Source organism: Grampus griseus, assembly GCF_964374135.1.
Source record: "Grampus griseus genome assembly, chromosome: 20".
NCBI lineage: Eukaryota > Metazoa > Chordata > Mammalia > Artiodactyla > Delphinidae > Grampus > Grampus griseus.
In genome coordinates this window covers 16,978,471-16,993,146 of record NC_139014.1, presented here as the reverse complement: position 1 = coordinate 16,993,146, position 14,676 = coordinate 16,978,471, and the positions used below count along the sequence as shown (strand labels likewise).

General features: G+C 50.4%; 1 protein-coding gene across 3 annotated transcripts in view; it reads right to left on the bottom strand.

Annotated features, from left to right (window-relative positions):
* Positions 1–13,987, bottom strand: part of PLEKHM1 (pleckstrin homology and RUN domain containing M1) — a 51,053-nt gene extending 37,066 nt beyond the window's left edge. For all 3 annotated transcript variants that reach the window (XM_082679283.1, XM_082679284.1, XM_082679285.1), the window contains exons 1-5: positions 13,878–13,987; positions 11,019–11,180; positions 6,858–6,946; positions 3,754–4,001; positions 1,364–1,990 (exon numbers count right to left, since the gene is read on the bottom strand). In XM_082679283.1, coding sequence (XP_082535409.1) covers positions 1,364–1,990; positions 3,754–4,001; positions 6,858–6,905 — 923 coding nt within the window. In that variant the 5' untranslated portion in view covers positions 6,906–6,946; positions 11,019–11,180; positions 13,878–13,987. The remainder of the gene's footprint in view (positions 1–1,363; positions 1,991–3,753; positions 4,002–6,857; positions 6,947–11,018; positions 11,181–13,877) is intronic.
* Between the last annotated feature and the right edge of the window lie 689 nt (positions 13,988–14,676).

Below are 14,676 nucleotides of genomic sequence, written 5' to 3'. Positions count from 1 at the left end.
CATACACAGGTTATTGATAGAAACACTGAACTCCAATGTCCATTAAACTCAGGGCTGATTCAATAAACTAAGGTACATTCATACAATGGAAAAATCTGTAACAGGAAAAAAAAAAAAAAAAAAGAAGCTCTGATATGAAAAGATCTCCCAAACAAGGTATAGAATAATTTATACTAGCTTTCGTGGAAAGAAAGGAATAAGAAATAAGAAAGATATTAACCTATAAGGGAAAAGAATCTGAAAAACAATATATTTTATATATATATAACAATGTTATATATATTATATATATATAACATATTTATATATATGTATAAATAACTGAATTACTGTGCTGTACACCTGAAACTAACACAACATTGTAAATCAACTATACTTCAATTTAAAAAAAAAAGAAAGGGCTTCCCTGGTGGCACAGTGGTTGAGAGTCCGCCTGCCGATGCAGGGGATGTGGGTTCGTGCCCCAGTCCGGGAAGATCCCACATGCCGCGGAGCAGCTGGGCCCGTGAGCCATGGCCGCTGGGCCTGCGCATCCGGAGCCTGTGCTCCGCAACGGGAGAGGCCATGGCAGTGAGAGGCCCGCGTACCGCAAAAAAAAAAAAAAAGAAAGAAAAGAAAAATTTAAAATTTGTACATTCATATTTGTTATAGATGCATTTAGAAATTGGAAAAATATGCAAGAAATTAATAATTATGGTTACATAAATACAGTGGGAAAGTCTTTTCACTGTATATATTTTAGATTTTTTTAAACTATAAAAATATATTATCTATTCAAAAATTAATGTTAAAAAGCCTGAAGGAAGGAAGGCTCTGGCCAGGCTCCCTTCTCCAGTCCAGTTCGTCATTGCATGTCCTCCTCCTCCACACACTTGCTCGTCCCCACTTGTCTGCCACCCCCGTCCTGGCATCACTCAGGTTTTCTGTCCCCCAGAAGGTCTTCTGTGAGGTCCCAGAAGATCACCCTTATGCACTGTGCTTCACTGCACTTTTTTGGAAGTTGTACATAGAGCTCTGAACTATAAGTTTCCTTCTCTCTAGATGAAGACGACAATAATATTTCACACTAAATCTCAGAGATTAAATAACTTGTTACAGGTCACCAGGACAGAGATGGGGCTGGAACCAACTCTGAGCCCCATCTAAATGCATTCTCCCCACTGGCCCCAGTCTGCCTGAAGGTACAGCTCCCAGCAATTCCAGTCTCTGGGGGAGAGTCCCTGCCCCCTTCGTCTGTCTTTACGCCCTAACAGAGTTCCGTGCTCAGTGACAGGCAATCACATGCCCCAGGAAGGGAGGGAGGGCAAGAGGAAGAGAAGAAGGAAGGAGAAAGAGAGGGAAGGGGTGGGGGAGGGGTACTCACTCTTGCAGAGACAGGTCCGAATCGTCAGCATTTGCCATCCCCAGGTCTGAGTCGCAGGACATGGGCTCCTCGGAACGGTCTGGACTCTTGGAGCCATTCTCTTGGAGCAGGCAGCTGTCAGAGTTGAGGCTGCAAGAGAGCTGGGATGAACTGGCCGTGTCCAGACTGAGGGAGGAGGCCGTGAGCCCCCTGTTCCGTCGGATCTTATGGCCCGAGTGCTGGACCTCGATGTCCTCCGAGCCTGAGGAATGGGAGATGGAATCCAGAGACTCCTTCCGCTGTAGTTCCGCTCCGGAGGTAGTGAGGGGGTTGAGCTCCGAGAACGGGCAGAGCCCGGAGAGGGCCAGCGGGGTGAGCGTCCACTCGTTTAGGATGGCAGACTTGTAGGAGAGCTCAAAGGACAGGGACGTCAGGCCCTGCAGGAAGCTCAGGAGGAACTCGCCCTCCTCGGCGTCACGGAGCAGGGCCGTGGGCTGGTAGTACTCGCACAGGCGGGCCTGCTCCTGCAGCAGCAGCTTCAGGTAGCACTCCATCAGGCCGTCATTGAGGGCCAGCCGCAGCCAGGCCCGGCAGCGGCCCACGTCCGTGCTCACGAAGATCAGGTGCTCCAATTCCGAGATGATGTGTCTGGGAAGGTGGAGAACACACGTGTTTTCAAGAAACAACTCCAAATCATGGACATGTCATTTTATCCACTGGTTAGCAAGAGCCAGTAACAACGACCACAAATATACATAGGCATGAAAAGCTCCTGGATAGCAGTGTTCAAAGGGGAATTTAGAAAGGTTCAGCTCTAAACCCCCAACTTTTTTACATTTAGTGTCATGAAGGATTGTTGCCATTTTCATGACAACTACCCGTCCGGCCCCTGACATCATCTGCTCATCCAGGACAAGTCTGCCCCTAAATTTTAGGTTGAGGTCCTTGGACCTGCGAAGACACAGGGTAAAGTCATGGTCCCTACCCTCGGTCCAGGAAACTGCCTTTCAAGGGCATATTGAGGTGAGCCCTGTTGTTAGCAAAGCTGGGGTGAGGGCTGGGTAATCACCTCTGGGTTGGAGTAAGAAAAACACCACAGAAGAGGGTAGTATCTGAGCTGGGCCTTGAGAGACTACAAGAGGCAAAGATGGATGGAGAAACTTTGAGGCACAAGGGACTGACGGAGAAAAAAGCATAAAGGGTAGGAAAGCAACAGACTGTAACAAGAGTGGGGAGCGCTCCAGTTACAGCACACGGACGAAGAGTGGGTGATTGGGTTGCAAAGTCAGGTAATGCAGGGCCTTCAGTATCAAACGGGGGAGGCAAAGCGGGGCGATGCTCCCCACACCTGGCTGTGCACCCGAATCACCTGGGGAACTAGGTTAGGATACAGGTTCCGGGGCCCCAGCCAAGTGAAGCAGACCCCAGGCTGGCGTTTGGGAGCCTGTGGGCTACGGGTTTTTGCTCAGGAAAGTGACGTGCTCGCAGCTACGCAGACTTCAGGGTGGGGTGTTCCTACCCAACCCGACCCCACGTGTACCAAACTCAGCTCCTGAATGCCTCGGTCTGATGTAAATGCCCCTCCTCTGACTACCGCCAACCCCTGTGCACGTCTCCTCCACGGGAGTGCAGACCGTACTCTGCAGAACCCAGTGATGGAGCTCCAGTCAGCTTAAGCTCAGTAAATGCTGGCTGACTGACCAAAGGAAAGACAGAATGAGATAAGGGGGACAATTAGAAAGGCACTGCCACCCAGGAGTCAGGTAAGAGCCTGAGATAGGGCAGCGGCAGTAGCACGGGAAGGAAGATTAGAGACTGACAAAGGCACCTTCGGGCAGGAGGTGGCATTTAATAGCCCCGAGAGGCACAGTGTCAGCTGCCTGCTCTGAAGCCCAGGCGGTTCAGGGCAGGGCCAGCAAGACAAGTGTCTCAGAGCACACATTCAGAGGCTCTAGCTGGATGCCACTCTTCTTAAGAAAAAAGAAGCAAACCCTACCTTGTTACAAGTATGATACGTAGCACACAGATGTGCAAACATCCTAAGGCAGGGTCAGCAAACTTCTGGAAAGGGCCAGACAGTAAAGATTTCAGGCTCTGCAGGCCGCACAACCTCTGTTGCAACTACCGAATTTGCCAGAGGGTGGTACAAAGAAGGCTCCTGCTCTTGCTTAGGGCACCCAGCCCAGGGGCTCGACGCTGCCCCAGGCCATGGCCTGAGGGGCTCACTGAGCCCTGGTCTAACATCCCCCCACCCCCACCCCGCTTAGTCCACCATCTCCTCTCCGGGACACAGGGCTCTCTGTGCCTCTCCCGCACGGCTGGAGGGAAGAGCCCAGCATCCCACACTCTGAAGCTCTTCGCCGACGTGAACTGCCTCCACCCCCCGCCCCGCTGCCCCCAGCAGCTCTCACTTGTGGGTGACAGCTTTCAGGAGGGGCCAGAAGACGGGCTGAGGCAGAGGCTTCTGGTGGGCACTTTTCTTCCTTTTCCCTCCAGCCTCGGCTCGGATGTGCTTGGTGTGCAGGCCGTGGATGAAGACGGCTTCCAGGGCACTGCACATGCTGTTGGCATCTCCGTCTTCACTTGTGACTGCTGTGTCCAAGGACACGTACTGCTTCTGCAGTGCCTTCACGGAGCCCACTAGCTTCTTCTTGATGACCTGGGTGGCGCCAGACATAACACAGGCCTTTAGAGGCTCCTGTGGCGACCCCTGCAATGTGACTCTTCCTGTGGCCAAACACATGGGTCCACATGCATGCACAAATCTACATACCTGTGTAGCACAACGAGTGCAGGCTAACAGTAGAAAATAAAGAGAAAGCAGAGAGAAGTAAAGGAAAATCGCCCCAAGATGTGTTAGTTTTTGCAAAGATACGTGTGTTTTTAAAATTTCTTTGTTTTCTATTTTTTATTTACTTATTTATTGGCCGCACGGAGAGGCTTGCGGGATCTTAGTTCCCCAACCAGGGACTGAACCCGGCCCACGGCAGTGACAGCGCTGGGTCCTAAGCACTGGACTGCCAGGGAAATCCCTGTTTGTTTTTTAAACCAAACTTCAGTGAGCTGAGAGCCATATACACCTTGTGTTTAAATACTGGCTCCATCAGAGTTACAGCTATGGGAGCTTGGGTAATCCATTTAGGGCAGGGGTGAGGCTTTCCACCTTAATCACATGACCAACATTCCACTGAGAGTCAACAGGTTAAGAGTCAAAAAGTGCTGCTTTAGAACAATAAAAACACCCAGAAACAGGAGCATGGTTTACATGAAGAAAGATCCTAGACCTGGCAGTCAGAGCCTGGGTTTAGTCTCAGCTCTGTCAGTCACCAGTTGGGTCACCTCAGATATTTCACTTAACCTCTCTAAGCCTCAACTTTCTCATCTGTTAAATGGAAATAATACTTGGTGATTTGCAGCTGGGGGTATTACTCTTTGAAAGTAGGACTAGTTTTTTGGGTTTTTTTGCGGTACATGGGCCTTTCACTGTTGTGGCCTCTCCCGTTGCGGAGCACAGGCTCCGGATGCGCAGGCTCAGAGGCCATGGCTCACGGGCCCAGCCGCTCCGCGGCATGTGCGATCCTCCTGGACCAGGGCACGAACCTGTGTCCCCTGCATCGGCAGGCGGACTCTCAACCACTGCGCCACCAGGGAAGCCCAGGACTAGTTTTTTATTCATCCTCGTGCCCTCAACAATGGGCCTGGTTCTTGGCACATGTACTCAGTAAATGTTTGCTAAATGAATAAATTATAAAATATACCTAAAGTCCTTTGAAAATACATAGTTAAGATCGTTCTATCATAATATAAGTACATATGTCAAAATTACCTAAGGGTTTGGAAAAGGACTGGAAGGGATTGCAGAAAAACTGGTTTGAATTATTAGGTGATAGGATTATGGACAAATATTTCACTGTTTCACTTTTATTTTAGCCAACACAATTAATGTTAATGTTCTTTGAAAAGTTAAATGTTCCTTTTTTAGAACAGCTTTAATGGGACATAATTTACATATCATAAAATTCACTCATTGAAATACACAGCTCAGTGGTTTTTAGTACATTCACAGAATTGTGCAACCATTTCCGCTATCTAATTCTGGAACATTTTTATGACCCCCAGAAGAAACCCTGTACCTATCAGCAGTCACTCACTATTCCCTCTCCCCCAATCCCTGGCAACCACTGATCTACTTTCTGTCTCTATGGATTTGCCTATTCTGGACATTTCTTATACATGGAATCATATGATATGCAGCCTTTTGTGTCTGACTTCACTTAGCGCGTTTTCAAGTTTGTCTGTGTGGTAGCATATATCAGTCCTTCATTCCTTTTTATTGCCAAATAATATTCCATTGCATGGATATATCACATTATATTTATCCATTCATCAATTAATAGATATTTGGGTTGTTTCCACTTTTTGGCTACAACACTGCTATGAACATTCATGTTCATATTTTTTTGTGTAAATATATATTTTCAATTCTCTTGGGTGTATACCTAGGAGTGGAATTGCTGAGTCACATGCAACTCTATGTTTCACTTTTTGAGGAACTATCAAACTGTTTTCCACAATGGCTGTACCATTTTACACTCCCACCAGGAAGGTATGAGAGTTCCACCTTCTCCACAACCCCACCAATACTTATTATTGTCTGCCATTTCGATTACAGTCATCCTAGTGGATATGAAGAAGTATCTCATTATGTTGTTTTTTTTTTTTCTGGCCACGCCGCACGGCGTGTGGGATCTTAGTTCCCCAACCAGGGGCTGAACCCATACCTCCCCACCCTGGAAGCACGGAGTCTTAACCACTGAACCACTGGGTAAGTCCCTCATTATGATTATTTTTTCTTACTATTTTACTTTTAGAATAAAATTTGTATTGGAGTATAGTTGCCGTACAATGTTGTGTTAGTTTCAGGTGTAGAGCAAAGTCAATCAGTTATACATAGACATATATCCACCTTTTTTTTTTTTAGATTCTTTTCCTATACAGGCCATTACAGAGTACTGAGTGGAGTCCCTGTGCTATACAGCAGGTTCTTATTGGTTATCTATTTTATATATAGTAGTGTGTATACGTCAGTCCCAATCTCCCAATTTATCCCTCCCACACCTTGTCCCCGGTAACCATGAGTTTGTTTTCTACGTCCGTAGTGACTCTATTTCTGTTTTCCTCATTATGGTTTTGATTTGCCGTTGTCTAATGTCTAATGATGTGGAGCGTCTTTTTATGTACTTATTGGTCATTTGTATATCTTCTTTGGAGAAATCCTTGGTCCTCAGGTAACCTACATGCAATCTCCATTGTTTTTTGTAAATCTCCATTTTATCACCAATAAGATGATCTAGAAAGGGCAGGCTCTCCTCGGAGCCTGCTTCTGCTATCACTTTTTCTCAACTCCAGGCCTCTCTTTCTGAACAGTGCAAATGCATTTCAAAGTGAGAAAAAACAATGAAATGGCTGTCCCAGGCACCCCTTCCCCCACCCTTGATTCTCCCTTGTTGCCTACCGGGATGGCAGCCCGGGGGTCCAGTCCATTCTCCACCGCTGAGAGCATTTCCACTCAAGCAGCAGCTCCCCAGAAGAATCACATGACACCTACAGGGACAGACACGGCCGGATGAACAATCACTGTGCCCAAACGATCTCCTCCCCACGCCCCACCCCCATCTTACTCAACCTGCAACTGCAAGGACTTTCAATACAAAAGTAAAAACTGAGAGTGGATTTTAAGGATGGAAACAAGGAAGGAAAAAAGATTTCGTGGGGTGTGCCATGGGCGGGTCTATCCCAAAGGGTGGGTAGAAAGGGCTCTTGACGCCACTCCAAATGCTGGCACAAAAAAGCAGGGAATAAAAGGCTAATTTAGGGACCTCCCTGGTGGCGCAGTGGTTAAGAATCCGCCTGCCAATGCAGGGTACATGGGTTCAAGCCCTGGTCTGGGAAGATCCCACATGCCGCGAAGCAACTAAGCCCGTGTGCCACAACTACTGAGCCTGCACTCTAGAGCCTGTGAGCCACAACTACTGAGCCCGTGTGCCACAACTACTGAAGCCCGCGCGCCTAGAGCCCGTGCTCCGCAACAAGAGAAGCCACAGCAATGAGAAGCCCGCACACCGCAACGAGGAGTAGCCCCTGCCTGCTGCAAATAGAGAAAGCCCGCGTGCAGCAATGAAGACCAAACACAGACAAAAATAATAAATAAATAAATAAATAAATTAAAAAAAAAAAAAGGCTAACTTAGATACAGATCTGAGGCTGCAAGGGGGGATGCTGCAGCTGAAGGTGCCAAGAACCCACAGGGGCCGGGAAGCAGGGGCTCACAATTCACATTCAGGGCCTGGGCTCTGCAACTGTCCCGACTCCCGTCCCATCCCAGGGTCGGCCAGCTCAGTGGGGAAAAGTACAACTGAAACGCCTTCAAAAGGAAGGGCTCTCTCGCCACACAGCTGCTTCTCCTTTGGGCTGCAAAGGTCTAGCTTGAGCAGCACAGGGACATGTCTGAAGGGGAACAACACGGGTTCTGATCTCAATTTGCCACTAACCAGCTAGGCACACTGGGGCATGTATCAGACCTCTTAAGGGGAGACTATGAGTATGGAAAACGCTGAGCGCAGGGCCTGATATTTACCGAGGATAAATGGTATCTCTAACCCCAGTGGATGCGGCCGCCCAAATCTACAGGCGAAGAATGCCACTACCTAACTAAGCGTGTGCTAGCAGCTGAAGTCAGTACGCAGAGAAATCTCTCGGGGCAGCTGGCTCTCTCCCGGGGTGGCTGAGGCCAAGGGTGGGGTGGGGGCGAGGACTGCGGCCTGAGCATGAAGGGGCTGCTGCCTGGCCTGCCCCACCCCGGGAACTTGCACAGGGCAGGACTGGACAGGCACACTCACATCTAAACAAATCTCTAGTGGCCACACAGCTAAGCATGAGGGGACACCACCACCACCAACAAAAAATAATAAAGAGAGAGAAAATCAGGTTACTGCTTTCTCTGCTCTCAAGAACCCATGGCCCAAAGAAGTCAGTAAAACCAAGACCTGTTAAATGGGTTTTGTGCCCTTTACATGTGTTACCCCATTCATTCCTGATAACCATCCTAGGAGTGTCTTATCATCTCAGTCTGACAGATAAGAAGTAGAAGCTGGGCTTCCCTGGTGGCGCAGTGGTTGAGAGTCTGCCTGCCAATGCAGGGGACACGGGTTCGGGCCCTGGTCTGGGAAGATCCCACATGCCGCGGAGCAACTAAGCCCGTGAGCCACAATTACTGAGCCTGCGCGTCTGGAGCCTGTGCTCTGCAACAAGAGAGGCCGCGACAGTGAGAGGCCCACACACCGCGATGAAGAGTGGCCCCCACTAGCCGCAACTAGAGAAAGCCCTCGCACAGAAACGAAGACCCAACACATCCAAAATTAAATAAATAAATAAATTTTTAAAAAAAGAAATAGAAGCTTGGGAAATTCCCAAGATCCCAGGGCTGGTAAGTGGCCAACTCTACCAGCCGCCGCCAGGACAACAGCAACCCAAGCCCAAGAGAAACCCCCAGATTCCAGGAGGAGTGCGACCACCTCCCTTCTGGAAGAGGCGGGTGTGGGCTGGGGCTAAGGGGGCGACTGGCGAGGGGGCAGGGGAGGCCTGGGAGGAGGGCTCTTCAGCCGGGGGCCCCGGTGAGAGGCCACAGTGGAACACTGAGGTCAGTCTGGCAGGAGAGGTTTACAGGGGGACACGAGCATGATGCTTGGAGATGAGAGAGGCAGAGTGGCCCTAAATGGTAGGAGCTGCTCTGATTCAATCCCTGGCCTGTGGAGTGGGCAGTGGGTAAACAGGACCCAGAACCAACCTCTCCAAGTAAGGACATGCAGAGGGAGGGAGGTGTGTGGAGGGCGACCCCCACAGAGCCAACTCTGGTCAGGGTGTGAGAGACCCCAGAACACGGGCCCCCGGCCTCAGGCCTTGTCTGACTTACCTCACCCTCACCTCACCCCCCTCCCACCTACCAGGGATTCTTCAGGGCTCTCCTCCACACTCCAGCCACCAGCGCCCCAGACAAGGGGACATGTGCTGCAGACAGTCCCTCTGGACAATGTTCCTTCCAGGCCACCCTTGTGCAGCCCAGGAGGCCAAATCCAGGTTCTCTGGCTCCAAGACCCTGGGTTCCAATCGCCTTCAGCAATTCCAGCAGCCGAAGGCCTCCCCTCCGGCCTGCCCTTCTAGAGCCTCAAGCTGCGAAACTGCCCTTCCCTCAGCCAGCCACGGGCCAGGCCAGGAAGGGCTCAGGCCTCAACAATCTGAAGAACAGCCCGGATCCGTTAAAGCCTCATTGACTAATTAACTGAAAATAGTATTCATGGGACGGAGGGAGGCCTGTTCGTAAGTGGGTCCTCCAGCCCAGTAAGGGTCTGCTAAAAACCCAAAGCAAACTGATGCTGAGAGGTCAGAGCAGGGGAAGACATGTAATCACCCCCTAAAACCAAGAGTCAGAAAAGCCACAAAATGACTGACGACGGTGCAGAGGAGTCCAGAAGGAGAATGGCCACTTGACAATTCACAAAACAGGACTGAGGCTTTGGGGTTCGGGCCACAATCCAGGGCACAACTTTCTTTGCAAGAAGCCAAAGCACCCCACCTATGTGGGTCTGCTCCATCATGCCTCAGGGCGCAGGAGACACGAGAACTTGCTGACGGAACCATAAGGGGGCTTTGGGTCTCCTGACTGCTGGGTCAGCACTCCGTCATTCTCCAGACCCCCAGTCCACCTTCCTATGGGACTGGTTTCACTTCCTGTCCCCAGAACAGTCTTCATTGACACCAAAAGCCAAAGCAAAGAGAGGCGTGGCTGCAAGGAGACCTAGGCTAAAAAGAGTTAAGGAGAGAACGTGGGCAACATTACCAAAGAGCTCTTCAAACATTACTGGTGGAGTTTAGCAGAAAAGGTGATTTCTGTCTGCCTTTTAGGCAACTCCTAACCACGAGAAGTCTACCTCTCCCCGTAAGTATTGATTCATCCTGACATGGCTCTCCTAGCTTCTCTAATCTCATTTAATTCTTAAAACAATCCTAGGGACTTCCCTGGTGGTGCAGTGGTTAAGAATCTGCCTGCCAATGCAGGGGACACGGGTTTGAGCCCTGGTCTGGGAATATCCCACATGCCATGGAGCAACTAAGCCCGTGTGCCACAACTACTGAGCCTGCACTCTAGAGCCCGAGAGCCACAACTACTGAAGCCCATGTGCCTAGAGCCCATGGTTTGCAACAAGAGAAGCCACCACAACAAGAAGCCCATGCACCACAACAAAGAGTAGCCCCTGCTCTCTGCAACTAAAGAAAGCCTGCACACAGCAATGAAGACCCAACGCAGCCAAAAATAAATAAATAAATTAATTAATTAAAAAAAACAAAAAACAATCCTGTGAGAGAAGGATGATTATCCCCGTTTTACAGAGGAGAAGACTAAGGCTCAGCAGAAAAGAGCCCCAGGTAAGGGACAAAACTGTCTGGTTTCCTCATTCTAAGTCTTGTGTCAGACTTTACCAGACCAAACTGTCTCAGGTCTCTGGTTCCAAGAGTTTCAGGCAAACTGATTACTTATAGACTAGGTAATAATTAACTTAGTACTCAGAAAGCTCCATTTTTATCAAATAAGGCTAAAATCAACAAGAAACAATCTTACCCATCAGGTCTGTAGTCCCAACCAGCTGAGGCCACATCCTTTCCATGGTACACAGGTTTCACAGCTGTCCTTTCTTAAATGTTCCAACACACAGGAAGGAATTGTTCTGGTTGCTTTTCTTTATTATACTGCCTGGGCTTCTGCAAACATCCAATTTCACTTCTTTCAGAGACCAAGGAAGAAAGAAAAAAAATGGCTTATATGAGACTTACATTAAAAGAAGAAATGGATGGCTTGGCTTCCCCGCTTCTGAAACACTCCATCCATAGGTAAACAGCAACCTCTCCTCCTTAGAGACTTCTCAGCCATTCTCAACAGCCTCCTCTCTACAGCCTGAATCCAATCCTGTACCGGGCTGTTCAGAACAAACAGCCTGACGTTTAAGCCATCCAGCTGCTGTACCAGTTGATGAGTCATGATTTTCAGTTGGAAAAGAATGACAAAGTTATCAGTTGGAAAAGAATGACAAAGTTATCTTCTGATTCAGAAAGGCAGCTGATCTTTCAGACATGTTAGTGCTGAGTAAACTGCACCTCCTCCCACCTGTAAAAGGCTGGATTTCTGGACAAGTGTCCTGGAGGGCGGGGGATGCAGAGAGTGTGCTGGGGAACTGCATCTTTGAAGCAATTGGATACCAGCTGGAGGGCAAGAAACGTCTAGCCTGTGATTCCCAAACCAAAGGCTAGTGAGTGAGCCCAGAAATGTGAATCAGTGAACAGGGGGTAACTTTCTTTCCCCCCTCCTTCCTTCCATTCAATAATACCCATCTCCCCCATATTTCTGTCCCATCCTTAGGATTCCAGCAAGGATCAAACTCTGAATGACTAAAAACAGGAACTTTGCTCAACTCATTCACCATTACATTTCTAGTGCCTAGAACAACACAGAGCACGCAGTGGTGCTCAGAAAATACCTGCTGAATGAACAGAAGAATAAAACAAAAATAAGGCTCAGGGGCAGGTTATCTCCATTTCACAGACCGAGGAAAGCTGAGGTATAGAATTCTCAGCCACGATGCAACTCCTTTCATTAAATCACCCTGCCAGCAGGCTGAGACCACTCTGATATATTGCACCTTAATAGGGGGTGGGGTGGGGGGACACTGAAGGGAGAGCTTCAACTTTCAAAGGAACAAGACTATAAACGGCAAAAGCAAAGACAGCGGGTCCTGTCTGGGGCCCTTTAAAATTGCTACCAGACGGCCAACCCTCTGAAGCCAGGTCACTAGAATTCGGAGAGAATGTGTGCCCTAAAAGCCCAGGAGATGATAAATGCTGAGCTTGGGGCCCGGGTGCCTCAGGAATGTCCCTCTGCCTCAGCTACTCAGATATCTCAACTCCCCACGTTCATGGGTAACCAAATGGCCAAAACTCAAAGATTCAGCACCTGCAAAAAGAGGAAGTGATTCAACAGCCTCTGTACTCGCCTTCGCCTCCTGGGAACCCTCTCACCTACACTCTTCACAACGTGTAACATCATCTCTGGCGTCCACTGTGTTCCCTGTGTTAAGCGTTGGGACAGGTCTGCTGTCAGCTCCAGCCGGGAGGAACACTGGGTGAGGAGGGTCCTTTACAAGCGCCAGGACAACACACATGGGCGTGGTTCTGTGGCCACAGTCACACAGTGGTGCTCCCTGAGTTTCTCCTGGGCCAGAAAACCAGCCAAAAGGAAGTGATGGCTTCCATTGGCCCAGGCTGTGAGTGAGCTAGGTGAGGGGCCATTCCTCACCTTCCAGGTATGTGGGCGACACCCACCATTCCAGCAGTAGCACAAGTCATTTAATATGAATGCTAGATCCATAATCCCTGGGAGCAGGTACAGGGGACAAGACACCCGGGAAAAAAAATCCCTGACCCTGACCTGAGGGCGGATCTCTACTTCTCCACACTTAGTTACCACCTGAGGCCCTGCATGCACCCATCAAGGTGCTCAGTCTCTAACCGCTGGGCTCCCAGGAAGCACCTAAATTTGGCTGTTGAGGGGCAGCCGGTGGGGTTGGCAGGGGACTCTGCACTAAATTCTCAGATTGAATGGGGACGGGGGTCAAGAGAAAAATGGGTGTAGAGCTGAGGTGGGGACAGCAGAGGTGAAAGGGCAGGAGATCTCATTTTTAATAAGATTGGCTGAGGGTGGTAGTAACTGGGGCACCAAGAGTTGGGGGTGGTTTAGCAAAGACTTAGGGATGGGGGTGTCCTCTGATGGCTGGAGATGGAAAGGAAGTGTATGGTGGGCTAGGAAGTTAGGGTTTGAGTCTGTGAGGACAAGATACGTGTAAGACTTGGGATAGGGCTGAGATCAGAGTTATCAAAAAGAAAAGGGTGTGCTCAACAGGGCATCTACTTTAGTGGTGGGTCTTAAATGAGAGTGGGACAGAGGTGGGGAGCTGACCAGCGGGGTGTGGGAGATTCGGATAAGAAAGCTGATCCCGAAAAGGGCAAACCGGAATGGTGGGTCCCGAGGAGGCCTGTGTGCAGTATTAGCACGGCCAAAGGGGTTGACAGGTGAAAACGAGCTGTGTTAGAGGGAGGCGGAGGGATGTGGCCAAGGTCGGGGTTGGAAGGGGGCTACAGGGCGGCTGCATTTCCGCAAGACCGGCGGTGAGAGGGTGGGGGTAAGGGCTGGGGTCAGGTCACGAGCGGCAAATAGAGGGGAGAGGCCAGCAGCGGCAGTGCGGGCCGAAGGCTAGTTGGAGTGGGGCGCGGGGCTTGGGCTGGGAAGGGTGAGGACTCTGAAGCAGGACAGTCTCAAGGTAACCAGGGGTTTGGGATCACGGAGAGGGCTGCTGTTCCCTGTTCGCCTGTTCCCGTCCCGGCCTCGCCGCCCCTCTGCTGCCCGCCTCGCCCCCGACCCCTAACTCACCAAAAGGAGTGGGGAGGGGGGCGGGGGCACTCCCGGTCGCTGCAGCCCCTAAGACTCCGACCGGACGCTGCGGCCTCCGGACTACTGACAACAGGAAGCGGTTCCCGCGGCGCCTGACGCCGTCCATCACGTCTGCTGGGCGTCCGGCCCCGCCCTGGCCCTCGGAGCCAATCGCGGGGCGCGGAGGAACCGCGGGGCGGGGCCAGCGCGCTTGGACGCCCCAGGGTTCCCAGGCCGGGAGCAGAGACGTGATCTGGGAGACTCGCGATTCTCGCATTCCTGTTGGGCGCAGAGAGGCAACGCCACAGACACCGGGCGGAGTGCGTTCTCACTGCCTGCCTCTCGCAGGGTCTGCGTCAGACGAGATCCTGGCTTCTGGGTTCCTGACCTTATCTGGCCGCAGCACTATCTGCGTAGAATTGGGGCCGACACATGGCCTCCTTCAGCGAAGATTGCCCACTTGTAAAATGGGACCAACGCCTACCCCGTTTTTGCCTCCCCCAGGGCATCAGAGTAGCCCGGTGGGCAGAGCCCAGGCGCAACTTAGAACTTCCCTCCTGCTCTCGGGAAAAACGTAAATGTTTTGAGCACAGCTTATACCAAGTGAGCTCCTTGAGGTCCTCTGGGCATTGTCCTGTAACGCGCGCCATCATCCCCGCGCCGCACATGCTCAAGCAATTCTCATACAGCCTTGTTTGCTTTACATCGTATAAGTGCTATTTCTCTTTCAAATGGAATCAGAGCAAAAGGTCAAAAGTAGCAGGGGTGTCCTGCCATACTTCAGACATTTAACACATGC